The sequence below is a fragment of the Protopterus annectens genome, chromosome 10.part0 (genome assembly GCF_019279795.1).
Source record: "Protopterus annectens isolate FY-2018-M chromosome 10.part0, PAN1.0, whole genome shotgun sequence".
NCBI classification, from domain to species: domain Eukaryota; kingdom Metazoa; phylum Chordata; order Ceratodontiformes; family Protopteridae; genus Protopterus; species Protopterus annectens.
In genome coordinates, this window is record NC_056744.1 from 12924949 (window position 1) to 12952320 (window position 27372).

At 41.2% G+C, this 27372-nt stretch overlaps 1 protein-coding gene across 2 annotated transcripts in view; it reads right to left on the reverse strand.

Annotated features, from left to right (window-relative positions):
• TMEM94 (transmembrane protein 94) overlaps positions 1-27372 on the reverse strand; it is a 2655014-nt gene that overhangs the window by 1505694 nt on the left and 1121948 nt on the right. For both annotated transcript variants that reach the window (XM_044084945.1, XM_044084944.1), the window contains one exon: positions 21004-21201. In XM_044084945.1, the coding sequence (XP_043940880.1) occupies positions 21004-21201 (198 nt within the window). The remainder of the gene's footprint in view (positions 1-21003; positions 21202-27372) is intronic.

Below are 27372 nucleotides of genomic sequence, written 5' to 3' on the forward strand. Positions count from 1 at the left end.
AGGATGGTTATTTAGCGGAATATCTGGGGCAAAGGAAAAGAGGCGTACTTATTTTGCACAAGGAGCTCCAGTAGTGATAGAAGAGAATAAAAACGATGATAATAGCAGACTTGTAATGCTAGGGGACTACCGGCAAGGGAGGAGGATTACAGTGGCATGAAGTTATATTCCACCAAAAACTGCTATAATGGAGCTTAAGAAAATTCTCTGAGAAATAATCAGTTTTCAGCAAGGAATATTACTTATAGGCAGTGGCGGCTGGTGACTTCAAATCAAAGGGGGGCTACATGAGACAGCTGAATGGGTGGGGCCAATGGGGGTGTGGCCAACTAGAAAGTGGTAGAGCTATTCTCAAAACCACAAAAACTGCTACTTTAATTAAATATGCTGCCCTGGGTGCCAAACCATCATTATAAGAATCCAGTCACAACAAAATGAAGTGTATAAGAAAAAAATATTTCAATGCACCGGCTACATGACAGCTTACTTAACATCTAGATGGAAACAAAAAGGTTGTGAGGCATGAAAAAATGAATTACTTTTTAAATACATTACTGAAATACCAGTCAAAATCAAGTATATAAAAAAAACAAGCAGCACTCAAACCACTTCTCCTTGCACTGCAGTTGTAATTATAATTTATATTCAGCTTTATAAAAGTACCAAATAACATGCTGAAAGTAGCAATCTCTGTGATACCCCTATATGTAAAAATGTTTCTAATCCAAAAAAGACCTGCTGCCCGAGCCTGACAACAACTATCTACTTGTTTCATGGGGAAAACATGATCAAAGTAAAAAATGAACAACAAACAAGAAACAAGCTCAAGATAAATTGCTTAAAGGATTACTGCACAGGTTATGGACCACACATGATAGACTGGCATTCTGTTTAGTTTATGGGTAAAGCCTTCAAAGGTGACCACAAGTATCCAACAAATGTAATGAGCTTCTGAATACTGTAATCCTGTCCTTTATTACAAATACTGTCATATGCATTTCCATACCTAAGGCTTATACGTTATCTAGTTATGTAAATATTCTCTGAATGGCAACAACAAAAAGGCTTTCAATGTTGGTAATTCAGTATGCTTATTAAAGCTTACTTGCATCTTACAGTCTCAGACAAGCTTACCTGATGGTCATTAAAGCATTGCTACTTAAACACAGAGCAATAGGCACTGCAACAACATGCATTTTCTGAAGAAGAAGCATAAATCAACAGTATGTAAACCGCGGTGGTGCAGCAATAGCGTTGTTGCCTCACAGTAAGAGGTTCTTCCATTCAATTCTCAGCTGGAGCACCTTCTGTGTAGAGTCTGCATGTCCTCCCCACGGTCGAGTGGCGTTTGAAAGACATACGTGAATGGGCGTGCCTTCGTTGATGGTTGGGCACTGAGCTGGGACCTCGGCACCATAAAAATCTACTGCCAATCATTAGCGGACCGGAGTTCCGCTACGGCGACCCCCAACCGGGAAAAGCTGAAAGAAGAACATAAATCAACAGTATAAAAATATGACAGAAAACCAGAAAATTCTGCAAAATCAAGGACAGATGAAAAGCCACTGTAGTACTTGTGTCTACCTTGGATGGGGGGATAATGTACACACTTATACTGCATAACTGCTCCTTGCCTTGCTTGGACAAATCCAGAGTCACTATGTGGGGGGAGTGGGGTGCAAAAAGTATGTCACAATTTGAAATGTCTCTGGCTGACAGTGATGGCCCTGACACATTTGTCATACCTCTCAGCCTCAGAGCAAGAAATCTGGACAAAGGCCCAAAAATAAGGACAATTTTTAAATATTACTCTTATAAACTTAGAAAGATAATAGAATAGTAAGTCTTGCATTAGTATGAATTTTCTGAAAGGTATGCAATCTGAAACTCAAATGTCTGTCATTATTTTCTAACTTGTCTTTAATGATTTTCCACTAATTTGCCAGAAAACCACAAGTTTATGAAAAACGGACCAAAATGTTATGCAAAAATATAAAATAGCCACACAATACAGCTGGGAACTTGTCAAAGAAGGGACACTTTTTTATTAGCACTGTTAACTTGAGAACTGACAAAATAAGAGAATCTACATGCATTTCTGAAATTAAAAGTAATCTATAACGCTGATCATTACAATTATTTATTAATTGTAAACTCTCAATGTTTTCTTCCAAATCTGCCATTTTGCGTCGGGATTACTAGGGGAGAGAAACATTTTGAGCCAAAATTGGGGACAGCTGAGAGGTCTGGATATACCTAATTGTATAAAGTGATTTATTTGCGAGTACCTCTCAACCTCTTAATGCAGGAAATCTGGACAAGGCCAAATATATTGAGGGAACATACAAACAGTAATAAACATTACTCTTGTATAAACTTAGACAGTTGACAGAATAACAGGTCTTGATTTAGCAAGGATTTTTTTGAAGAGTATGAAGTCTGAAACTCAATGTCTGTCATTATTTAGTGACTTCATTCCTAAACGATTTGCCAGTAAACCACAGATTTTATGATGAACAAACCAAAAATAAGAATCAAAAATCTATTAATTCTGCAAAAATCTGGACAGTTAAGAGGTATAGTTCAGCCGGGGCTGTCTGAGTTTACCGCCCTCCCCCTCACAAAATCATGGTCGAATGGGGCCTCACCTCTGCAGCTATTCCAATGTCCTATGATTTGGCTATTTTGCCCCATTTACCATAAACACTATAATGTGCATACTGCTTTACTTCAACAATGATTTGGATTTTATTTAAAAGTTTTATTTTACATTTTACAGCACAAACACTAATAGATATCTGCTAAACAAAGCAATGCAGTCTCACAATGAAAATAGACTTCGCATTAACACTTCTCTGCCCTTGGAACTCACATTAATTGAAACAGCAGTGAAATCCACATTCAAAGAAAATACATCTGGCCAGTGGCAGATAAAGATTAACTTTGGTCTGTTTTCAAATCATAGTTCCCTTGCACAGGAAACATTCATGTGTTCATTGATACACTTTCCTGATTGTATTAAATTATATTCCTTGTATAATACAGTACAGTTATTAGACAGTGTTTTAAATTTGTTTTGAACATTTTTCCAGTAAACAATGAAACAAAATGCATGCACTAATAATGACAAAACTGCCCAATTCAGAACATTTCCATCATAACAGTCTACTCAAACTTCTACAATTCACCAGTATCAGTAAATATGCACAGTCACAGCAGAAGTAAAAGTTATCTAAATAATTTCTCATTAAAGAGATCTGTACCTAATGAAGAGGTTGCTGCTAGCACACAGCTTTATATTTCATCTAAAAATAACATGCTTGTTGCTCTTGAGGAATAAATTGCCTATCCTACATAAAAAATGATAAGCTAGTAATATTGCAATAGGGAATGGATGGCAAACTGATAACAGGTTCATCGTTACTGGGCATCTCCGCCAAAGAGGACATTCTTAGGACTGCAGCATCCGTCCCTTTTAAAAGTACAACACAGTACAGTATCAGTGGGAGTAGAGCCCACAGTCTTCTGCATCAAAGCAAGTACACTGCCTGTTGTGCTATTAGCATCACAAGCGGACACAGCATAAGCAGCACTAAACTTCTCTTCAAGCTCTCAGCTCTTTGTAAAATGCACTCGACACTCAACTTTGAAGGACAAGAAATCTGGAAAAAGCCAAAATGTATTGGGGGGGGGGGGGGACAAACGCCCCAAAACAAGGGACACATTTTAAACATCGCTTGCATAATCTTGGAAAGTTGCTACAATAAAATGCTGTGTTACCACAATGCATTTCACTGCCAAGTTTTGAACCCAGGACCACTTACCATGTTAAGGGTAAACAGTTCAACCTAGATATTAGAAAATACTTTTTCAGAGAAAGAGCAATGGATAAGTGGAAAGGGTTACTTGAGCAAGTAGTGCAGTATAAAGTCAAAAAGTCCTTCAAGACGTCTAGTATGGCTTATGAATTAAGAGAAGTGGCACAGGATAACTAAACAAACATCACTGACTAGATAGATAACATGACTTTTTCTGCCATCATAATAATATTACATGCTAGCAATTTCACTTCAGCCCCTCAATGTGCTTGATGATGCACTAGAAGAGGGACAAATCAAGGGCAGATTACATACTTAGGTGAACCAGGGGCAACAAAGCCTAGATCAGGAAAACAAGACTAGTCAGGTGTACAGTTGTACAATTACAGGGCAACTGAGAAAAAGCATAGTACATGGTGTGCGAGTGTGTGTGTGTGTGTGTGTGTGTGTGTGTGTGTATATATATATATATATATATATATATATATATATATATATGTGTGTGTGTGTGTATGTTTTCTATATATATATATGTGTGTGTGTGTGTATATATATATATATATATATATATATATAATCAGCTGAGGTGGAAGCATGAGAGCATGAGAATAGAAGATGAATGAAACTCTCCCTTTACCAGACATTGGAAAAGTTATATGGATACCTAGAGACGTTGCGTGGAGAAGGAGATTACACAGCTGGAGATGGTACAGAGAAGGATAACCATGACAGACATAGCATTGAAGGGAATGTAATAAGATTATCTTTGCAATGGAAAAGATGACAGGCAGGGAGGATATAATACTGTTATAAATTATATTATTTGGGAAATGTGATGGAATTACTCTCAAAAGAAAGTTGAGTGTTGAGACATGGGAAATGCCTCATAGATCAAATGCACATAATTTACCCTAGCTATAAGAAAGTAATTTTTCATGCTAAATATGGAAGAAACGCAGAGAAATATTCTAGAGAGTTTAGGCCGAAACAGTTCAGATTTTCAAAAATCTGCTACTCCTGCAGGTCTATCCAAATACCTTACAATAGATACACACCACTTTAGAAGTCTAGACACACAGGTTCTTTCAGTTGCCTTTATAATGCAGTACAATATAACTTAACTGGGTAACCACACTATCCAGACATTTCTTCTTTCTTAAGGATGGTCCAGCTAGATGTACCACCTGGGTTAATGAATTGCTTAGAACCATGTAGTGGGCAAGTTTAGCAGCATTAGACCAAGTCTAGAGAGTAAAACACACATAACCCTATGTGCTTTATTGCAGACTTTTCCTGCTTAATGGAAAGGGAATCACTGAATGCTTATGTAATACCTACAATGCCTTCAATGAGCTTAGTGTTCCAGAACTTTTCCTTCTTTTTCATACAAGTTGTACATGGCCTTTAAATATAGTTTCTAAAAAAAGAAAGCATTAGTCAGCAAAAATATTATTCAGCCAGTAGCCTGCTCTTTCCTGTCTTCCTATAGAGGTCAAACGTTATTGACAGAAATGAATGGAAGAAAACATTAAGTTCAAAGGTTACCGTTTTGTGTATGACAGCAGATAACTTATTAAAACAGATACTGGTCACTTTTAAGTTTAAAAAAATCAAATGATGAGTAGTGACTGAGACTGTCCGTTTCCATCATGAACAACAAGATTCAGAAATCTTTCCTCTCCGTAGCCCGTAGGTATTAGCAAGCCCAAAAATAGCTGTTTGCAATGGTTGCACGCCCGTAGCAAGTAACCAAAAGTACCTGCACTGCCTGATACTACTGATTTTTTCTCTCTCTCTTTTTCAGAAAGAGAACAAGAACCAATCAGTAGCCATCCTGCCATTCATGTCACGTACGAGACTGCGGACGTGGCAGTCCACCCTCCTTCCACTTTACTGTGCGGTTATCACACAGACTTCTGGGCATCACACAGTAATGCAGAACTCTCCATAATCTGGACTGCCTTTACAGCAGTCTGAGACAGTCCAGCTTTAGAGAAAATAAAAAAAAAAAAAAACAGGAACTAGCCGAGCAACGAGCATACGCAGTTCAAGTTCCAGACTTTGCAAGTCAGTCGGACTCAATTTTACAGCAAGTTAGCCAGTTTTTTAATTTATAAAATATTTTGTTGTACAAGTTGCGTTCTTTTCTTTTTCTTCACACAGCTGTGACACTGGCGCTTTCCCACCTATCTGTTGAAAAGAGAGGAATTTAAGGAATGGACAGTGGAGACTATTCAGGAGCTATTCAAGAGGTTAGAAATTACTTCTGAAAATATAGCTAGGGAGTGGCATAAAATTAAGGTACAGTTTAACAATAGGGTGGAAATAAAAGAAAGGCAGCTATGGTTAAGAAGTAAGGAGAATTATTTAGAGGGGATAAAATTTTAGGCATTGCAGAATAGGGGGAATCTCAAAGAACAAGAAGAGGATCAACTGCAGAATGCTAAGCAGAAAATAAGGGATTAGCTCAATAATATACAAGCATTTAGAAAGATTGCTGTTAAAACAACTGTTTTTTGATAACAGCACTAAAGCACAAAAACTTTTAGCACAATAACTCAACAGAAAGCAGAAAGGGCTGTTGCCAAGCTTAGGGAGCCTACAAGGAAGATAACAAATCCTGTAGATGTATTAGAAATTCTATGAAAGTCTGTATAAAAGCAGAGAAATATGGAAATCAAGAAAAAATACAAATGGAAATGTTTATGGAAGAATGAAATATGCCAAGGTTAGAGGTGAATGAGGCTCAATTACTTCTTATTTCGGCTTTTCCCGGTTAGGGGTCACCACAGCGGATCACCTGCCCGCTCATGACTGGTGGTAGAATTTTACGGTGTCGAGTTGCCAGCCCAGCGTCCAACCTTCCACAGAAGGCACAAGTACACACACACACACACACACACACACACACACACACACACACACACACACACACACACACACACACACACACCCCTAGGGCTAATTTAGTGTGTCCAATCCACCTACAGCATTTCATTGGGATGTAAGAATGTAAATACCAGAGCAAAGCATGTAGAGAAAATCCCTTGTGTCACAGACAGGCTAAGGAGGAGAAAGGTAAACCAAGTACCACTCTCTCTGAATAGGTGTACATGTCAGCATCCTTTCAATCTAGGATGACTAAGAAGCATCCTAGAATCAGATGTTGCAGAAGTGATTGGGGGATTTAAACTGTTACTTTCAGGAATCCATTGAACCTCAAAAGGATGAAACAGGCTCTCCATGGAGAAGTCTTTTTTTAGCACTAAAGTGTAGACACCTTGCCACAATGTGAACTTTCTTTACTTCTCTAGAGGTGATGAGCTGCTCCAGCACCTTAGCACTAGGCAAGTTTGATCTAGAGTGACTGCTGATATGCCTCCACAAAGAACCCCAGTTGGTATCCTTATACAATACAGTCCCTCACTCATATGGTGGATCATCATCATCATCTTCTTTCGGCTGTTTCCGTTAGGGGTCGCCACAGTGGATCATCTGTTTCCATTTCTTCCTGTCCTCTGCATCTTGCTCTGTCACACCAACCACCTGCATGTCCTCTCTCACCACATCCATAAACCTTATCTTAGGCCTTCCTCTTTTCCTGTTACCTGGTAGCTTCATCCTTGGCATCTTTTACCCAATATACTCAGCATCCTTCTTCAGCACATGTCCAAACCAATGTAATCTTGCCTCTCTGGCTTTGTCTCCAAACCTTCCAACCTGGGCTGACCCTCTAATATACTTATTCCTAATCCTGTCCACCCTCGTCAAAACCAGTGCAAATCTTAACATCTTTAACTCTGCCACATCCAGCTCTAACTTCTGCCTTTTTGCCAGTGCCGCTGTCTCCAACCCATATAACGTAGCTGGGCTCACTACTCTCTTGTAGACCCTTCCCTTTCACTCTTACTGGTACCTGTCTGTCACAAATCATTCCTGACACTCTTCTCCACCCACTCCATCCTGCCTGTACTCTCTTCTATACTCACCGTTACTCTGAACTATTGATCCAAAGTATTTAAACTCATCCACCTGCGCCACCTCTACTCCTTGCATCCTCACCATTCCTCTATCCTCCCTCTCATTCACACACATATATTCTGTCTTAGCCCTGCTGACCTTCATTACTCTTCTCTCTAGAGCATATCTCCATCACTCCAGGGTCTCCTCCACCTATTCCCTACTCTCACTACAGATCACAATGTCATCTGCAAACATCAAAGTCCACGGGGACGTCTGTCTGATCTCGTCTGTCACCATGTCCATCACCATTGCAAATAAGAAAGGGCTCAGAGCTGATCCTTGATGTAACCCCACCTCCACCTTAAACGCATCTGTCACTCTCACCGCAGACCTCACCGCTGTCACACTACCCTCGTACATATCCTGTACCACTCTTACATACTTCTCTGACACTCCCGACTTCCTCATACAATACCACAACTCATCTCTAGGCACCATGTCATATGCTTTCTCTAAGTCTACAAAAACACAATGCAATTCCTTCTGACCTTCTCTGTACTTCTCCATCAACACTCTCAGAGCAAACATCGCATCTGTAGTGCTCTTTCCCAACATGAAACTATACTGCTGATCACTAATCATCACGTCCCTTCTTAACCCTAGCTTCCACTACGCTTTCCCATAACTTCATTCTGTGACTGATCAATTTAATCCCTCTGTAGTTACTACAGCTCTGCATATCACCCTTATTCTTAAAAATCGGTACCAAAACACTTTTTCTCCATTCCTCAGGTATCCTCTCACTTTCAAAGATTTCATTAAACAATCTGGTTAAAAACTTCACTGCCATTTCACCTAAACACCTCCATGCTTCCACAGGTATGTCATCTGGACCAACAGCCTTTCCATTCTTCATCCTCTTCATAGCTATCCTTACTTCCTCCTTGCTAATACACTGTACTTCATGACTCACTATCCCCACATCATCCAACCTTCGCTCCCTCTCATTCTCTTCATTCATCAACCCCTCAAAGTACTCTTTACATCTCCTCAACACACACTCCTCACTTGTAATTATGTTTCCCTCATTATCCTTTATCACCTTTACCTGCTGCACATCTTTCCTAGCTCGGTCCCTCTGTCTAGCCTATCGGTACAGGTCCTTTTCTCCTTTCTTAGTGTTCAACTTTTCACACAACTCTTCATATGCCTTATCCTTAGCCTTCACCACCTCTCTCTTTGCCATGCACCTCATCTCCTTATATTCCTGTCTACTTTCTTCATCTCTCTGACAATTCCACTTCTTCTTCGCCAATCTCTTTCTCTATATACTCTCCTGTACTTCCTCATTCCACGACCATGTCTCCTTGTTGTCTTTCCTCTGTTCAGATGTCACATCAAGCACCTTTCTAGCCGTCTCACTTACTAGCTCTGCTGTAGATACCCAGCTATTTGGTAACTCTTCACTGCCACCCAGTGCCTGTCTTAACTCATCCCTGAACTCCACCTCACAATTACCCTTTTTCAATTTCCACCATTTGATCCTTGGTGCTGCCCTCACACTCCTCCTCCTCTTCTTGATCACCGTCATCCTTTAGTATCCCTTGAAACAAGACCATATTCTTCCCTCCAAGAGGTGGAAAGAAAGGGGGAGTAGAAAGGAACAGACATGGAAAGAGCTGACAGAACAGTTAGTACTGGCTTAAAGATTACTAAAGAGGAGTCCCATCTCCTACCCTGCTGCCTACCTCTGCTCCTGCTACCACCCCAAGCCTGATTTTTCTCACATACCTTTTTCTGCCTGAACTGGTCTGCTGCAGCTTCCTGTAAAAACTGTCAGTATTTGGCTAGATTGTCCTGCTGCACCTGCAAAGAGGTGAATAAAATAACTGTTTCACCAATTCCAAGGTCATGTCTTTCTCCATTTATTTTTACTAACGGTTAAAATAGGAGGAGATCAGATAAAAATCACGATGCATAATCAATCTACAGTCAAGTCCCCAGGAATAGATGGTATTCCAGTGGAAGTTTGGAAGCTAGGAGGGGAAAAACTGATAAAGAACTGGAATGTTTTGTTTAACAGTATTTTAAGAGAAGTACCAACATCCGGGAAGAAAGCAGTGGTAGCTGTAATAACTAAAGAAGGTAAAGATCCATCAGATCCAGCTTCATAAGGTCCATTTCAATACTAAATTATGATTATAAAGTGTTCATGTTTGTAATGGCTAAAAGAATGGCAAAAGTAACCCCCACCACAGTCTGGCACTAAGTCAACTCAACTGGCTTGAATTCCCAAACCTCTTCTCATTCCACCAACTATCTTTTGCTAATAAACCGTTACTACTCCCTGAAAAAACAAGAGCACTATTCCAACTTAAACTACAAGCCAATCCCAGACAACTTCACTCTAGTGATAAAAGACTAATTAAGGTAACCAAAGCAAACAACTCAGCAGGTAACTCACTATTCCCCAACTACAAAGGTAAAATCTGGACGCATTACCCTCGATGATAACCTCTGCCAAATCATTCGCTACATTAAAAAACTACTAAAAAAAACACCTACTACTCTCACGGAAATTGTCCCTGCCTCCCCCCAAGTTGACCCCTATTTTACTCCTCTCCCCACCCACTAGCTTGCTTCCCCTCATCTCTATACCTTGGAGTTGATCCACAATATCAATCTCTTCCTTAGGTACTTCAGCCTCTGGGATTCTGTCCATCCCATGTACTATCATACTTCAAACATTATACTTTTGTATGTTTGATATGTCTGTCAATGTTAAGGATGTACTATCATACTTCAAACACTATACTATTGTATGTTGGATAGATCAGTCAATATCATGGATGATTGTACTACGCACTTGTCAACCTATACAATCTTGTAAAATAATGTGTTTTTCCTATAAATATTTGCATGTTATATAGAAATTTCTATTTCTTCAAAACTGTAAACCCATGCAATATTGTAAAAAAATGTGTTATTTTTCCTTTTTCTTTTTCCTACGAAAATAAGCTTGTTTTGTATATATTTTTCCTATGAAAATTTGCTTATGTATAAATTTTTTACTTGTCTGTTATTTACTTCTGGAGCTTTTCTGCCGGGGCCTCTGCTGAAAATGGACATGTATCCAGGTGGAATCCCCCCCAGTTAACAGATGTAAAATAAATTAAATAAATAAAATTGATAGATGGGGATCAATGTGGGTTTGTAGAGGGGAAGCAAAGATATGACAGCATTAACAGAACATTGATGACCAAGAGGGAAGCAGAATGTAAGAAAATACCATTGTTGTTGTTGGTTCTTAATGCAGAGAAAGCATTTGACAGAGTAAGCTGAGACTTTATGAGTAGGGCTATGGAAGCACTGGCATTTCCTGAAAAATATATAAGGTTGTTTAGGAGGTGAAAATTAAAGTGGATGGGATCCTCACTAGTAATTTCTGCTTGAGCAGAGGAACCAGGCAGGGGTGTCCTCTTTCCCCTTAGTTATTTGCATTACATTTAGAACCACTGGCAAAGAAAATAAGAGACTCAAATTCAAGGATATAATTGCTATGGTAGTCAAGAAAGGCTGGCTCTGTTTGCAGACATTATTTATACCTGACAAAACTAGAAAGAAATATTACAGTGCTGTGGAACACTTTGAGGCCTTTTCAAATCTTTTCGGGATACAAAATTATTGAAGCTACAACAAAAGCAATAGTGGACAAATTATGTAGCCACATATGAAGTGGTTCAGCAATATCCATATTTATGTGGATATAATAAAATGAAGTATTTAGGAGTATGGACTAAAAATGATTCTGGTATGGCAGCTAAAGGTATATGGGAAGAGACTAAACAAAATATAATACAAAAACTGAGAAAACAGAAGCTGTGATATATGGATATGGATAGCAAGATACAAGCAGTAAAAATGTTTTAGTCCCATTAGTCTTATAGACAACTCATGCATATTTTTATTAACCATTGTGGATAACCATTAATAAAGAGCTGAAGGACTTTATCTGGTAGGGGAAAGAGGCAAGAGGCAAGTGGGATAAGCTGATTCTTCTAGCAGAACAGGGCAGATTGGGATTACCCAAACTGAAGGGGTATTTCAGAGCTACACAGTTAAGGCTCCTGTACAAAGGCAGTAAACTATAATTCAAAGTGGAAAGGGATGATGATGATGAAACAGGAGGGAAGCTCAATAAACAAGGAGAGACTGGGAATTTTGGATGCAGGCCTTCAAGGAAAACAATAATCATACAGACTATTATCTCTAAAAACTAACAGAAAGTATCCTAAGAACTAAGCCAACACAGGAATGGAGAAAAGAGATTCTGCTGATAAGGATGACTGCAATTAGGGATACAGACAACAGGCAAGAGGAGGCTGGAATTTATTGGAGAAACTGGCAAAGGAACCAAGGCATTGGGAGCAAATAACGAGACAGGAAAGATGACAGAATTGGAAGATGCCAAGAATTTATTAGGACTGGAGGGTAGAGATTGGCTTCCTTACCAGGGATTGATATCAGAGTATGGGAAAAGGGAAAGAAATAGGGGGTCCTAAACAAAAGACCAGCACTGGTAGAGTTTTTAGTAGAATCTAGAATAGAAGCCAATAACTAGAAAGGATTGGGAAGAGAGACTGGATAAGCAATTCACAAAGAAACAATGGGAGGTCATATGCACTTCTCCCAAGCATGGAACAAAACCTAGAAATTTAGGATTTTTGCTTGGAAATGTTTACATAGACATTTTTATATCCCAAGTAGACTCAAGAGAATTCTTCCTTAGGTAGACAGCACATGTTGGAGGTTTGACAAGTAAGAAAGAGGTAGTAGAAGTACAAGTAGTGGATATGGTTAACAGAGATAAAACAACTGTAACTGAGATCTTTGGAAAAGGGTAGGAGCAAACTACATATGAAAAATGGGAGATGTGGGAGCAATACATACAGGGGAGGAATGAGGTTTAAAAGAAGGCAGGACTTAAGTGAGTTATGTAATGTCTGACTGATTAGGTAGATAAGTGATGCATAATGTTTGCAACTGGGAGTGTGTCAGTATGGTTTGTGATGTAAAATCCATCAGTGTGGTTTGTCTTCATATATATATATATATATATATATATATATATATAAATGTATGATTGCCTATGTCATAAGTGATGGTTTACTAAAGCTGTAGGAAATGAATAATTTATGCAATGTTGCATAGGTCATATGATGTATAGGAAATATATGTGAATAAACTTAACATAGTTTGATTATTTTTATATAAATGTAAATTTGCCTGTGTCACAGATAATAATTCAATAAAAGTGTTTAAAAAAATGTGGTACCAGCCTTGATGACAATGGGTTGGAACCAAAGGCTTCCAAGTACTCTGACTTATCAGGGGAAGGGTCTTGGGATAGCCATCCAACTCTGCTTCATCAATTCGAGGATATTGCTACAAGTGATGTCTTCACAGGGTGTCGAAGGGAACCCACCCCTTTCTCCTAGTTGGTGTCCTCAGCGAAAGTCTCTGAAGAGGGGGTCTAAGTGCATCTATTTGCACATCCATTTCTTATGGTGGCCTCCTGGGGGTAGTTACCAAAGGGTCTGAATAAGACTGGGAAATTACAGTTGTGTACACTTACCATAAATGTAGATGTTTGAGTGTATTCACTGTTGCAGTCATTACATTTGGTTATCTGCTTGCATGCAGCCCTCAGTCAACCTGATTATCAAAGTCTTGGGTTCTGCGTCGGTTTGTTTAATCTTCCATGACGTCAGGTCATCAGGGGTATAAAGCATGCAGCCGAAGCCATTACATCAGTTTTTCTTGCCCCAGATGTCAGGTGCCCCCATAATGGGAAGCAATTATATACAAGGTTATACCTCCAACAAAAAAGAAAATACACCAGAAAGCTTTAAGCATAGTAAGCAAGAATAGCGTTATAGTCAATAGTAGTCAGGGGGCTGGAGGGAGGGTAACCAGGACTGTAACACTGAATACACTCGAACATCTACATTTATGATAAGTGTATACAACTGTACTATGTTCTTCGTGTTTCAGTGTTGCAGTCATTACATTTGGGAAGAAACCCAAAGCTAAGGAAGGAAAGAGGCAGTTATAGCATTAAGACCAGCTATAAGGCCCTGCCAGACTGCAGTGGCAAAACCAGCTCTGGATTTAGAAAAAAATTGGCAAGTGGTAATGCTTGGTGAAGGTATGTACAGAACTCCAGGTAGCAGCTTCTAGGATGTCCCTGGTAGGGACACCTCTGAGAAAGGCTGTAGAGGCAGATGCAGCCCTGGTTGAATGTAGTCTTATCTCCTATGGGGTAGGTTTTCCATGATACTTATAGCAGAAATAAAGCAAAGGCATATCCACTTAGAAATGGTTTGTTTTGAAATGGCCTTCCCCTCTGCCCCTGCAGCAAATGCAACCAGCAGCTGTTCATATTTCCTGAGAAGCTTAGTCCTGTCCAAGTAAAATCAAAGTTGTCTGTGCACGTGCAAGGAGTGCAGTATTCGTTCCCCTTTGTTCTGTGGATTAGAAAAGAAGGTTGGCAAATGAATGGACTGATTAAGGGCCACACTGGATACCACCTTGGACATAAAGATGGGATTGGTCCTGAGGGACACCCTGTTCGCATGAAAGATGATGAAAGTCTCCACTGCCATGAGGGCCTGTAATTCAGACACCCTTCTAGCTGAAGTGATGGCTAGGAGGAAGGCTGTTTTCCAAGAAAGAAATTTTAATTCTGCATTTGTAGCTGGCTCAAAGGGAGGTAGAGTGAGCTTTTCCAATACAAAGTTAAGGTCCCAGGTTGGAGTAGAGGCTCTCCTGGGTGGTCTTATGTTTTTGCCCCCTCTGAGGAACTGCTTCAGCAGTGGATGAGAGAAGAGGGGTGGCTTTGTATTATAATGAGCTGAGATGGCAGAGGCATGAATTTTGATGGAAGAAAAAGAAAGGCCTTTGTGAAGCATCTCAGTTAAGTATTGAAGAATGAATGGTAAATTGTGCAAAGATGCGTCCATTCTCTGTGTTTGGTTCCAGGAGTAGAATCTTTTCCACTTTTCAGCATAGGATTTTCTAGTACTAGGCCTCCTTGCCTCCAGAATGACATCCATCACTTGCTTACTGAGTGATGGTAAAGGAAAGGTCATGTAATTAGCCAGACTGCAAGGTTCAGGGTTTGAATCTGTGGGTGGAGAATCTGGCCCTCCTGCTGGGGGACAGCAGGGCAGGGGGCCTGAGGCAGATGCCATGGGTCCAGAAGTGACACACTGTGCAAAAGGGTGTACCAGTGTTGGAGTGGCCAGTCTGGTGCAATAAGTACTGTCCTGTTTGATCTTTAGTAGCACTTTGTAGAGGGGGAAAGGCATAAACTGATAGGTTTTTCCAGCTGAAGGACAGGGCATCCACTTTCCAAGCTTGTCTGTGGGGAGTCCTTGTGCAGAATTTGTCCAACTGGTAGTTCTGATGGGAGGCAAACAGATCTACCTCTAGGCTCCCCCATTTGATTCTCAAAATGTTGAATATCTTTGGTTCCAGCTTCCATTCATGTGGGCTCATGAGATTTCTGCTTAGGTCGTCTGCCAATGTATTTAGCTTGCCTGGCAGGAATTGAGCTTGTAGGTGGCACTTGGTAGCTCAAGGCTGTGTTCCACAATGCCATGGCTAGTCTGCAGAGGGGGTATGAATGGGTTCCCTCCTGGTTGTGTATGTACCACATAACAGTGGTGTTGTCCGTCTTTACCAATAATTGTCCCGGAAGAATGTGGTCCTTGAAGGCTGTCAGAGCATTCTGTACAGCTAACATTTCTTTTTGATTGATATGCAGGTACATTTGACTTGGGTTCCATTTGCCCTGAATGCACTGCCCTGCCAAGGGAGCCCTCCATGCATAGTCTGATGCATTTGTTGTTAGGGTTTGGGCGGCAGGGGGTAGAGTGAATGGCACTCCCTTGTTGTGGTGGCAGGCCTGTGCCCACCAAAGGAACTCTGTCTTTCGACAAGGTATGATAGGAATCATTGATTCTAGGTCCTGAAAATGTTGGCACCATAAGTTTTTTTAGATACCATTGCAGTTTCCTCATATGCAGTCTTGCACATGGAATTAGTAGAATGCAAGAGGCCATGAACCCCAGGGCTTGCAGCATTTTCCTTGCAGATAGCTGGGTCTTTGTGGTCAGTAGTTTGAAGTAGGCTGTCAAATGAATTAGTTTCTCTAGCGTGAGGTATGCCATCTGGGAAGTTGTATTCAAGCTTGCTCCCAGGAATATAATTTGTTCACAGGGTACTAGATGTGATTTCTTTTCGTTTATGGTGTACCCCAGAGAAGTTAGTAATTTCTTTACAAATGCCAGATGATTTAAAAGTATGTCCTGGCTTTCTGCCTAAATTAGACAATCGTCCTGGTATGGGTATATTTGAATATTTCTTTGCCTGCAAAATGCAATGAATGGAGCTAGGTACTTTGTGAATACCCTGGGCGCAGTAGATAAGCCTAAGGCCAGTGCAGAGAACTGATAGTGCATGTAGCCTACTCTGAAGTGTAGGCATCTTCTGCAAGATTCCCTTATTGGGATGTGCAGGTAGGCTTCCTTTAAATCCAGTGTTGCCAACCAGGCATTTTTGCCTAACATAGAAAGCAGCTGATGAAGAGTTAGCATTTTGAATTTTGGGATTACCAAAAAAGTGTTTAGGATAGAGAGGTCCAGGATAGGACGCCAGGAATGGTCTTTTCTGGGTACCAGGGAAAGTCTGGAGTAGAAACCTTGACCCCATTCTTCTTCTGGGACAGGCTGAATAGCACTGATGCTTAGAAGAGAGAAAACTTGCTTTTGAGCCTCTGCCCACTGATTTGGGGGTAGGTCTGGCCAACCGTTAGGGGTTGGTAAGGAGTGGAAGTGGAATCTGTATCCTTGGGAAACTATATTTAAAACCCATTTGTCTTGGGTAATGAGTTCCAGTTTTTTGCAAGCAGGGCGATCTTTCCCCCTAAAGGAACAGTCAGTTGAGTAGGGCTTGGAAGGTTTAAAGTTAAGTCATTGTGACAGTTTACCATAGGGGGGGTGGTCTTACTACTTCTAGCTTTGGAAGTGGGAGCCCCCCACTGCTTAGGCCTGTGAGTACCTTGGGACTGAAGCCTGGGTGTTCTTCTGGTTCTGGGTTTGGACTGAGAAGGCCTGGAAGAGGCAGGAAAGGACCAATTCTTAGAAGGCCAGTGCCTACTAAATCAGGGAGATTGTACTTGTAGGAAATCTTTAACAGTTTGCATAGATTTAGCTTTTTCTTCCATTTTTTTTAAGTACTACTACTACTGCTTTGTTGCCAAACAGGCGGTCTTGGTTTAAGGGAGCATCCAGTAATTTAGCTTTAATATGATCTGGCAAAAATTGCTCCTTAAGCCAAGCATGCCTTCTAAGTACAAACCCAGTGACAGCAGCACTGCAAGATGCTTCTAGAGTCAAAACCACATTGCAAAGTATGTTTACCAACTTGTTCAGCAGAATGCATTAAATCCTGTAAATCTTTACTTTCAATACAGTCAGGAATCAACATAATTTTCTGTTTAAGCAATCCAATAATATGCTGCTGATACTTTAACATATGAAACTGTCAGTTTAAGGCCCTAATGGCCAAAGTTGCAGAAGTGTATACCTTCTTACCCCATCTGTCCTGGGCCCTGGAATCTGTATCTGAGGGAGTAGGATTTTTGGCAGTAGTAGCCTTAATGCCTTTGGCCCTCTGTGAAATGGTCTCAGGATCCACAGTAGGATTCTTAAAGAGGAACTTGTGAGCGTCAGGGACTCTGTAATACCCTGTCAGGTTTTCTAGGGCCTGGAGGTAAAGTGTCAGGAGCCAGGCTAGATTCTGAGAAGGCATTATCTAAAATGTCCAGTACAGGAGGGACAGCTAAATGCCTGTGTTGAGGTAAGAGTAAGAATTCCCTAAGACTCTTTTTGGAATCAGAGTAATCCAAATTTTCCCAGCGGAAATGCTCCCTAAGAGCATACAAAGTTTCACCAAAAGAGAAATCCTCTGAAGCGGAAGCAGGGGGAATGGAGTCCTCTGCAACAGAATCCTCACAGGTAGATAAGGGCAACCCCTGGTCATCAGAGAAAACAGAAATTCCAGAATCCTGATCAGAAGAATCAGAAGGAAAATCACTTCTAGGTCTTTTAGAGGGAGAAGGGTGGCTTCCCCTGATTAGAGTAATAAGGTCTTCAGCCATTCTTATCATTTGTTTTTTAGGCATAGGGGCCTGACCATGCAGTCTGGGCATCAGTTTTCTAGCAAGGATCAAGTTTTAGGCCTAGAAGAAGATGGCGTCGGTTTAATATCCAAGTCAGTAGGCCTGAATACACCCTCAGAAGCTGGTGCCTGCACAGCGGCTCCTGATCCATCCAAGGTAGAGACATCTGCGGGTTCCACAGTCGAAGAAGTATCTCACAGCACATCGGACTCCGAATGGGTCTCAGTAGAGGCCTACGAATCTGAAGCAGCGAGTATCAGGGGCTGCGAAAGCACCTCACTGAGTACCAGCTAACTGGCGACTAGCTTAGGAGAAGCGTCGTTGGCAGCTTTGGACCTATGAGGTCTGTCTCTGTCTTTATCTTTGCGTTTTTCCGGAATGTTAGTAGTCGGGTGGCTTACCGAAGCCATTTCTGGATAATTGAACCGAGTACCAAAATATTTAGATGCGAAAATGAACCGACGACGAATAGTTTGAGGTTTGAATAAGGCACAAAACCAACAGCGAGGTACGTCGTGGCCTGGGCCCAGGCAGGGAATGCAGTACGAATGAAAATCTTTATGAGGTATTTGTTTTCCACAAGAAATACAATTGTTAACTTTTACTGACATCGGTTTAGAGCAAGAAAAAGGTTCCCCAACAGGGTACTTAGCTGAGTTTAAGACTTTGGATCTGAAACACGAAAACGGAAATTTCAGGACTCGGACGACTGGAACTTGCAAAATGCTTCTGCTTTGGGCACCGAACAGCAAGAAAGACTGATGTAATGGAATCAGCTGCATGCTTTATACCCCTCACGACCTGACGTCATGGAAGATGAGACAGCAACCAACGCAAAACCCAAGACTTTGATAATCAGGCCGACTGAGGGCTATCTGCAAGCAGACAACCAAATGTAATGAATGCAACAGTGAATACATTCGAACATCTACATTTACGGTAAGTGTACATAACTGTACTTTCCCAGTCTTATTCAGACCCTATGGTAACTACCCCCAGGAGGCCACCATAAGAAATGGACTCCTCTCCAGAAACTTTCGCTGAGGATACCAACTAGAAGGAAGGGGTGGGTTCCCTTTGACACCCTGTGAAGACATCACTTGTACCAAATGTAATGACTGCAACAGTGAAACACGAAGAACATCTGACAAAGCAGATATCCTCGGAAGCCTTTGGAAATGACTTGCCCCTGTAGGCCAGAATGAAGAGGAGAAGGAGCAGACCTCTCCCACTGAAGCTTGGCTGGAACTAAACCTATTGGATATGCCACATTCTTGGAACCTGCCAAAACCCATTCAAAGGCTGAAATCGCAACTGGTGCTGAAGATCCCCTCCAATCTGAAGATGAAAGGGAACCCTTGACACCAAGCTATCCAGGGCCAAAGCACAGAGGGGAAAAAAAGCACCGGGAATCTTGGTGTTGACTCACCATCCCAAAAGATGGCACCAAAGCTTCAGCTCAGAGTCTCAAATCCAAAGGCATCGATGTTGCGAGAGGGCTTGAGACGACTATAGGTGTCAAAGTGGTTAACACCTCTGCACCAACTGAAGAGCTCCAGGTTGAGTCAGATCTGATACCACCCGTGTTGAAGATCAGATCATTACATTAGCTAGGAGGTGAGAGGTTTGATGGCCTGTACTCGGTACCTTCCTAAGAAAACCCCAAGCTGGATTTGCATCCTCAAGAATTTCCTCATCATCCTATTGGCATCTTTCTCCATGAGACTCCAAGATGACCAAGAAAAAGAAGCCAGAATGACGGTCTGGAGTATCTTCTTTCCTGCAGGACAGGAGAATGAAGCCTAGGACTGATCAGTTCTGGGGAGAACCTTGGTCTTGGCGAAGGAGATCGGAACAGAGAGGCCACCGGTGTACAAACTTCATGCACATTTCAGATCGGCCCAAAAGAAGGAGATGGCTCCAGAGAGTGTTTCTTAACCACTTTAGTGGAGACTTTTCTGTTTTTCCAGTCCAACCTCTTTCCTATTCTCCCCTCTCTCTATCTTGCTCTTTCTCCTTTTCTAGACTCTTTTCTTTTGCTTTGCATTTTTCCTACAAACAGGGATAATCACACAGAACAGTATTCTCAGCACATGAACTTTGTCTCCTTGCTGTGAGCTATCACTCACAGCAGCAAACAGCTCAAATTTGCCACTTTGACAGATACTAAGGGAAGGTTTTTAGGGGGAGGGGAGATGAGGTTAAGGACTACAACTCAGACATAACAAAAGAATGAAAATTGGTTACTTCAAAAAGAAAAAGATGCAACACGCGCTGAGAACACTGTTCTGTGTTATTATCCCTGTTTGCCTTTGAAGTAGTCACTGAAAAGCAAGAAATGGTGATTAAACCTAACTGACTAAAAGACAGCGGGGGATACCTGAAAACCCATGTAAAGTCAATACAGTGACAGGAGCTTAGGGGCAATAATGTAATATTTTAAAACCAAATACTGCAATGTGGGATATCTAGAGGCAGTCTAAAAAAAAATCAAGCTCCCAGACCCCATGTGGGAAGACTCCGGAATTACATTTAAAAATATATATATAAAAAAAGTAGAGAGTCCAAAAGTGGTGTTAAAATGCAAGAAGCATAAAGACATGATGAAATACACATTTTTTTCTGTCTGCAGTTCTCCTTTAAAACAGATATAATGGATGACAGTGCAGCAGTAATAAAGGATGCAGGAAGAAAAATAAGACAGCCACACTGGTCCTACAACCCAGTGGCTGTAAGCTTAAAAGCACAGCAGCAAATGTTTTCTTATCAACAAGCAGTCCCATATTAGCAATTGAGGATACACCCATGCCTGCTTAGCAATGAAAAGCTTGTTCTCAAAAGTACATGGCATTTGCTGTACTTGTACATTCAGAAAACCGTAACCATTTGCACTGAAGTACACTGGAATATCCACTAATAACCATTTTCCAACACAAAGGGATGCAAGTCTGCATTCAGTGCACTGTAAAGCCTTACCACAGTCTGGTCTTCTTTTCCCCCTTCCGTGTCCTTGCTGAAGCTCACATTGGAACCAGATGAATGCTTGTTTCTTCGATTTGCCTTCTTTTGTCCTTGAGTGTCACAGGATTTTGGTGGGTTGCTAGGCTCTTGCTCATTTGTTATCTGCACAGAGTCAATACAAGTTTCCTTCAGTAGAGCATCTTCTTCCTGTGGCTACATCAGCAAATAAAATAAATCACATCAGTAATTAGAAATTAGAACAGAAATCTGAACATGCATAGCCTCTAGACTCTGATTTTGTCATTTCAGTACAAATACACAGAGAACTGATGCAGTGAGAGAAAATGGCACTACAAAAATCAGTTTTCCAGACAATTCTGACCATTCAAAAATGTAAATATTACAGAAAAAAGTTTTAAACACTTTTTTAAATCTTTACCTTTAAGCACTGTAATGTTTTTACACATTACTGTTCCATATCAGCATACTGTTGCAAAATAAGTTACTGGACTCTGGTAATCTCATTCACAGATCCATAACTGTCAAGCAGAGTTGGCTTTGTGAGGGAGTATATTACTTCCAAACAGTTGAAAGCCTGCCAAAAACCCCATTTCAGCACCCAGTGATAGGTGGTGTCAGTACATAAGTAGACAGCTTTGCAGTGAACCACAGAAGAAACAAGATTCAGTAGATGAAAAATGTCAACAAACTATTTCAATGACGCAGAGACAGGGTATTCACCTGTGCTGCCAACTATCTGGGCTTGGTTAGTGACCAAGGCATTACAGAGCCAGTAATGAAAAAGGAATAATAATGTTTTGTCTCCCCATGATGAATGAAGGTGGTATGTTTTGGGGAGGCATTTATCCCACACATGTAACTCCAGTGTAGAACAGGGACCTATCTGGATAATTCAAATTCTATATCCCAGCACAAAAGAATAATTTCCTTAACAATAAACATTTGATTCCCCAATATTTCTGGCAAGGTGCTCTGAAGACATTTTTTAAAAAATCAGCTAACTCATTACATTCCCCCAAAAAAGATGTTCCAAGTTACCTCGCTCCCTTCAATCACACCCTCCAGCATTTGCTACATACCCGAAGGGGAAAAAACTAAACCTTCTGGACTTTGTTGCATACTTGGGAGCCAAAAGATGTTTTCCCATTCTTCTTTTATATACTGCTTTTCCATGTGCTCTTCCCTATCTTTTCTAATCTCTTCTGATTAATTTTGACAGTTAACATGTAATATTTTATATAACATACTAAGTGCCCTTTAACTGTAACTTCTGATCTATACTCCGTTAAAAACTCTAACAAAGATGGCATTTCACTTAGCACTCTCTAATCACTTTACCAGCTTTGAATATATGCTTATGAATCCCTGGTAGGGAAGGCAGTCTCTAACCTGCAGACCAAACTTTTGCTTCACCTCTTTCCACTGTATTAGTCTTCCCTTTCTAGTTATTTGCTCCCAACACCATGTTTCCTTGGCTAATTTTCTCCAGCAGATTCCAGCCACCCATTTGTCTATACCACCTACTTGCATCATTCCTACTGGTAAAACCTCTTTTCTCTGTGCCAGTGCAGGCTTGGCTCTTAGAATACTTTCTGCTATACATTTCAATTGTCCAGACTTTTTGCCTCATATTTTTAGTCTGTTTCTCACCAAATTGCAATTTTTCTGGCATATCACTGAGGAATGAAGTCAGAAAATAATTTTTCATACCCTTCAGAAAATTCATGCTAATGCAAAACATGTCACTCTATTAACTTTTAAAGTTTGTAATAGCAATATTTAAAATTGGCCTCTGCCCTCCCCATTACTTATGGCTTTGTCCAGAATGCTTTCTGCTGCTTTATGAATATATTTTGTTCTTTTTAATGTCTCCAAATCTTCTGGGTTTCTAATATCATGATGGGAATCGACCCCATTCCTAAGTCAAAGTATAGGTTCATAGGTTGGTACTATGCTATTGGCCCTGGGGCCTAACCAAAAAAGTTCCCTGTCTTTCACCACCCAAGAAAGTTACTTTCCTGCACCCCTGTCTAGCTGGGGCACAGAAGTGATGTTGAGATTTTTCTTAGAGAGGGCTAATGAGGAACTTTGCTTGACATGAATGGGTAGTCTGTTTCAGAGCATGGGAAGTCTCTGGGACAGGAATCTATCCCTCCAGCATGTTCTGTTTATTGTGGTAGCAAGGTTTAGGTCCCTGGAGCGTGTGGCTCTGAGGGATAGTGTAGCATGTCCAACAGATCTGGGTTTGACATGGCTTTGTATGTTAGGTAGAGGTCACCTCTAAGTAGGCGATAAGCAATGGAGTAGAGTTGGAGTTTTTTTAAACAGTCTGCATATGGCATCTGTTTGAGGCCAGTAACCCTCTTAGTGAGGTATTTCTGTGGCCTTTCTAGTTGTTGTAGATGTCTTGTGAGCTACATGCCAAATGGGGTGTTGTACTCTATAATGGGTATCATGAAGGATGAGTAGAGAGGAACAATGACCTCTTTTTTTTCTGAAGGTGAACCCCTTTGTGATGAGGTGTGCCATGTAGAAGGATTTCCTGACTACTGTGATGTGATTATCAAAGGAGAGGCTACTGTCCACCTGTGTCCTAAGGTCTCTTATTACACTTTCAGTGTTTAGTAGGCTACCGCCTATGTGGTAGTTCATGGGTACAGTGTTTTTCCCAAAGGAGATGATAATGCACTTCTTAGCACTGAGCTTGAGGCCATGACTTTGACAGCAGGCATCAGTCTCAGTGAGACCCCTTTGTAGAATGTCCACATCATTAGACGATTCTATTATGGCACCTAGTTTGCAGTCGTCTGCGAACTTCGTTAGCCAAAGACCTGCTGTATTAGCCTGGACTTCTGAGAAGTAGATGCCAAACAGGACAGGACCCAAAACTGAGCCCTGTGGTACTCCACATGTCACTGGTCTGAAGTTGGATTTGGAGTCAGTGAGCCGGTTGGCCACACATCTTGTGACATAGGGATTTATGCCCAGTCTAGTGAGTTTATCTATAATTCCAGAGTGGGGGATGGTGTTGAAAGCCTTGGCAAGGTCAAGATAGGCTGTGTGAACCACCTTACCCTCGTCTATGGCTGTGGTGACTACTTCAAAGAAGTCAATCAGGTTTAGGAGACATGACCTACCTTTTACAAACCCAAACTGAATTGGGTCCAGAGTCTGGAGGTTACCTATGTCCTTGTTTTATAAGCTCCAAGATGATGCTTCATAGGTTCATAGATTAGTACTAGGCTAACTGCCCTTGCAAGCCATTTTAAGCCTAGCCAATTATCCCCTGTGAGATTCTTTCCATGGCCTTGCAGACCAGGCTCGTCAGGTAGTTCCCAGGGTCCGTGGAAGCACCCCCTTTGTGAAGTGGGATAACCGTCACTGAGCGCCATTCAGTAGGCACAAAGCCTGTAGTGAGGCTATGATTGAACATGGCACTTAGATGTAGTGCCAGTTCATTCTGTAGTTTGTGCAGAACACAGCCTGGGATGTTGTCAGGTCCCATGGATGCTGTGTTCTTGGCTTTGGAGAGTACAGTCTTTATTTGTGTAGCCGTGATTACAGGGGCTTTGCATTCTTCCGGTATGGTGAGGGCCCCTTTGGTTGGGGGGGGGTGAAGTTTGCACTGGACCTATCTGTCAGGATGTTGGCAATATCAGTTGGTTCTGTATATCTAGTGCCATTGTGCTGTAGCTCAGAGCAGATCTGAGTGTCACCATTGAGATTCTTGACATACCTGCAGAATGCTTTGTGGTTGTCTTTAGAATCAGTGGTGATTTTATTTTTGTAACTAGCTTTGGAGGATTTTATGAGGGATCTCAGCTTCTTACTTTGGCTGACCAGAGAGTTCCTGCAATCAGGGGATTTTACTCTTTTTTGCAACAGCTTCTTCCTTCTGCTGCAGAGTTTGTTTATAGTAGGGGACTGCCAGATTGGCTTCCCTTTTCTGGAGGATAGCGTCTTGGTTCTGTTGGGGATGGCACGATCCATGCACTTGTGTATGTGCTTATACAGTGCTTTTGTATAGGATTCAGCAGTTGAACCTCTATTTCCTGTCTGTATGGGTGTCGTGAAGCTTGCCACTTATGTCTTAAAAACATGAAGTTGGCTTTGGAGAAGTTTTTTACAGTGGTTTCCTTAATGGGAGGTGGGGCCGGGATATTGATGTCTAGGGTGATTAACTTGTGGTCGGATCTGACCAGCGAGGAGTTGACCTCTGGCATGGAACATCGGTTGCCCATACTGGCAATGACCAGGTCCAGGATATTGCTGCTTCTGGTGGGGGTATGGACAAGCTGATCCAGGGCGTTGGAATTTATGAATTCCAGAAAGCACTGAGCAAATGAGTTGGTACACGAGTAGTTTTCCCAGTTGATGGTGGGGTAGTTGAAATCGCCCATTATTAGGATAGTGGGCTGTACCTTAATGTTACCCAGTATATCAAGAAATGTGGCGTGGGCATCCTGGGGCATGGTGTTGGACCTGTAACAGGCTACAACCTGGATTGCAGTCTTGCCCGGTGTTAGTTGCACTTGGATAATTTCAGATTCATTATGTTGAGCAACTAGCCTGGAGGTGTGGATATCCTTAATAAATATGGACATGCTTCCTCCTTTATTGTTTCAGTCCAGGTTAGGTGGCTGAAAGGTGTGGTATGAGTTATAGCCTGGTAATGCAGGGGTGCTCTCTGGAGCCTTGAACCAGGTCTCTGTCACTGCACAGATGTCAATGTTCTACATTTTAACTAGTGCCTTGAGTGAGTGCATTTTGAGGTTTAGGCTTCTAGCACAGACCAGCATTACCCTCATATTTTGCTTGCTTATACCTGCTACAGTGGTGGGTTTGTTGTTTGAACCTTGCCTAAAAAAGGCACTATAGGGGTGTCAAGAGCCTTAGCCAGTATCCGGAATCCCAGGGGCGACAGCTGCAGGCCATCTCTGGCAAAGCATCGTGGTCTGTCGATCTTGTCGTCCCAGGCAGACCGATACTGGATCCCCTTAGAATGACACCAGAAGCTTAGCCAATTGTTGATGTCAATCATTTTGTCCTTGTCCTGTGGCATCATTTGATGAGCATGAAGCAACCTTCTTGTTTTCCTGTCTAATCTATCCAACACCTTTTGGGGCTAGTCAATCACTCCAAAAGTGTAAGTTAAGACAGGAAGAGCAAATTGGTTTATAGCTTTAATTTTGTTCCTTGATGTCAACACTGTTTTCAGGATTAATTCAAGTCTTCTAAAATATTCCTAAGTTTTATTTGCATTCTAAAGACATGCGTCTGGAGCGTTTCTCCCCGGGCCTCCGCTGAAAATAGGCTCTGTCCTAGTTGGACTTTCCCGGTCAACAACTGTTAAATAAATAAATAAATAAATAAATAAAAATAAAATAAAATAGATGTTATTGTTGATCCTTCATCAATTCTCATATATTTATACACCCCTCCTTGCTCAAGTTCTTTTATATCATATTCTTACCCCAAACTGATGTTTTCTTCGGGCTGCTGCTTTCCCACTTTAAAGGCTGCTTTTGCACGTTTATCAAGACCAAATGACATTCTTGTATCATCTGAAATGTTTCAACTACTTGCAGTTGTGATTTCAGTTCCTCATCTGATGAGTACACAGTTTTATAGACAGAGATGATGAGAAGTCTTTACTCTTTTTTGCTTTCTGCACAGTGGTGGTTATTCCCCTTAAGGACCGTCATCCAAAAATCTTACTCTCTCCTTACTTCTCAGCCCTCCTTCCCCATTTCATTCTTCCTTTCCATGCATTTATAACCTTCATCCATTATGGATATGAGCCTTATCTAAGTAGATACTTTAGAGCTACTTGAGAATGAAATATTTCATGATTCTATAAAATAAACAATTACTAATATCTAATAGAAATTGTATGTCTTAATACAGCATTAAATAATATAACTTTAAAAAGGGAAATTAAGGAAAATCTTAACTCAGGAGAAAGACAATGTGACAAGGGCAGGACATGTAGAAGAGTACCAAAGCAGCCAGCCAGCCAGCCCTGAAAGAACACATTTAGTTCAAGGAACTGCTACACAGGTAGAACAGCAGCAGACTGGGAAACAAAACAGACTACATTTACATAGTTGAAAATGGAACTGAAATAGAACAGAAACAAATGAAAAAAAAATGGACTGGAGGAGGTACAGAAGACTGAGACGAATCAGAGATTCTGGGTGGAATACAACAATACATTTCATGAACCTGTAGTGCAGAGGGTAGAGATGCATACAGTGCAGGAAGCCTAGGATCAGCAAATCCTCAAGGAAAGCAGATGATGTAATGGCAGGAGCAGTTGCTAATAAAATAATAAGAGTGCAATGTAGGCCACGCATCAGTTAA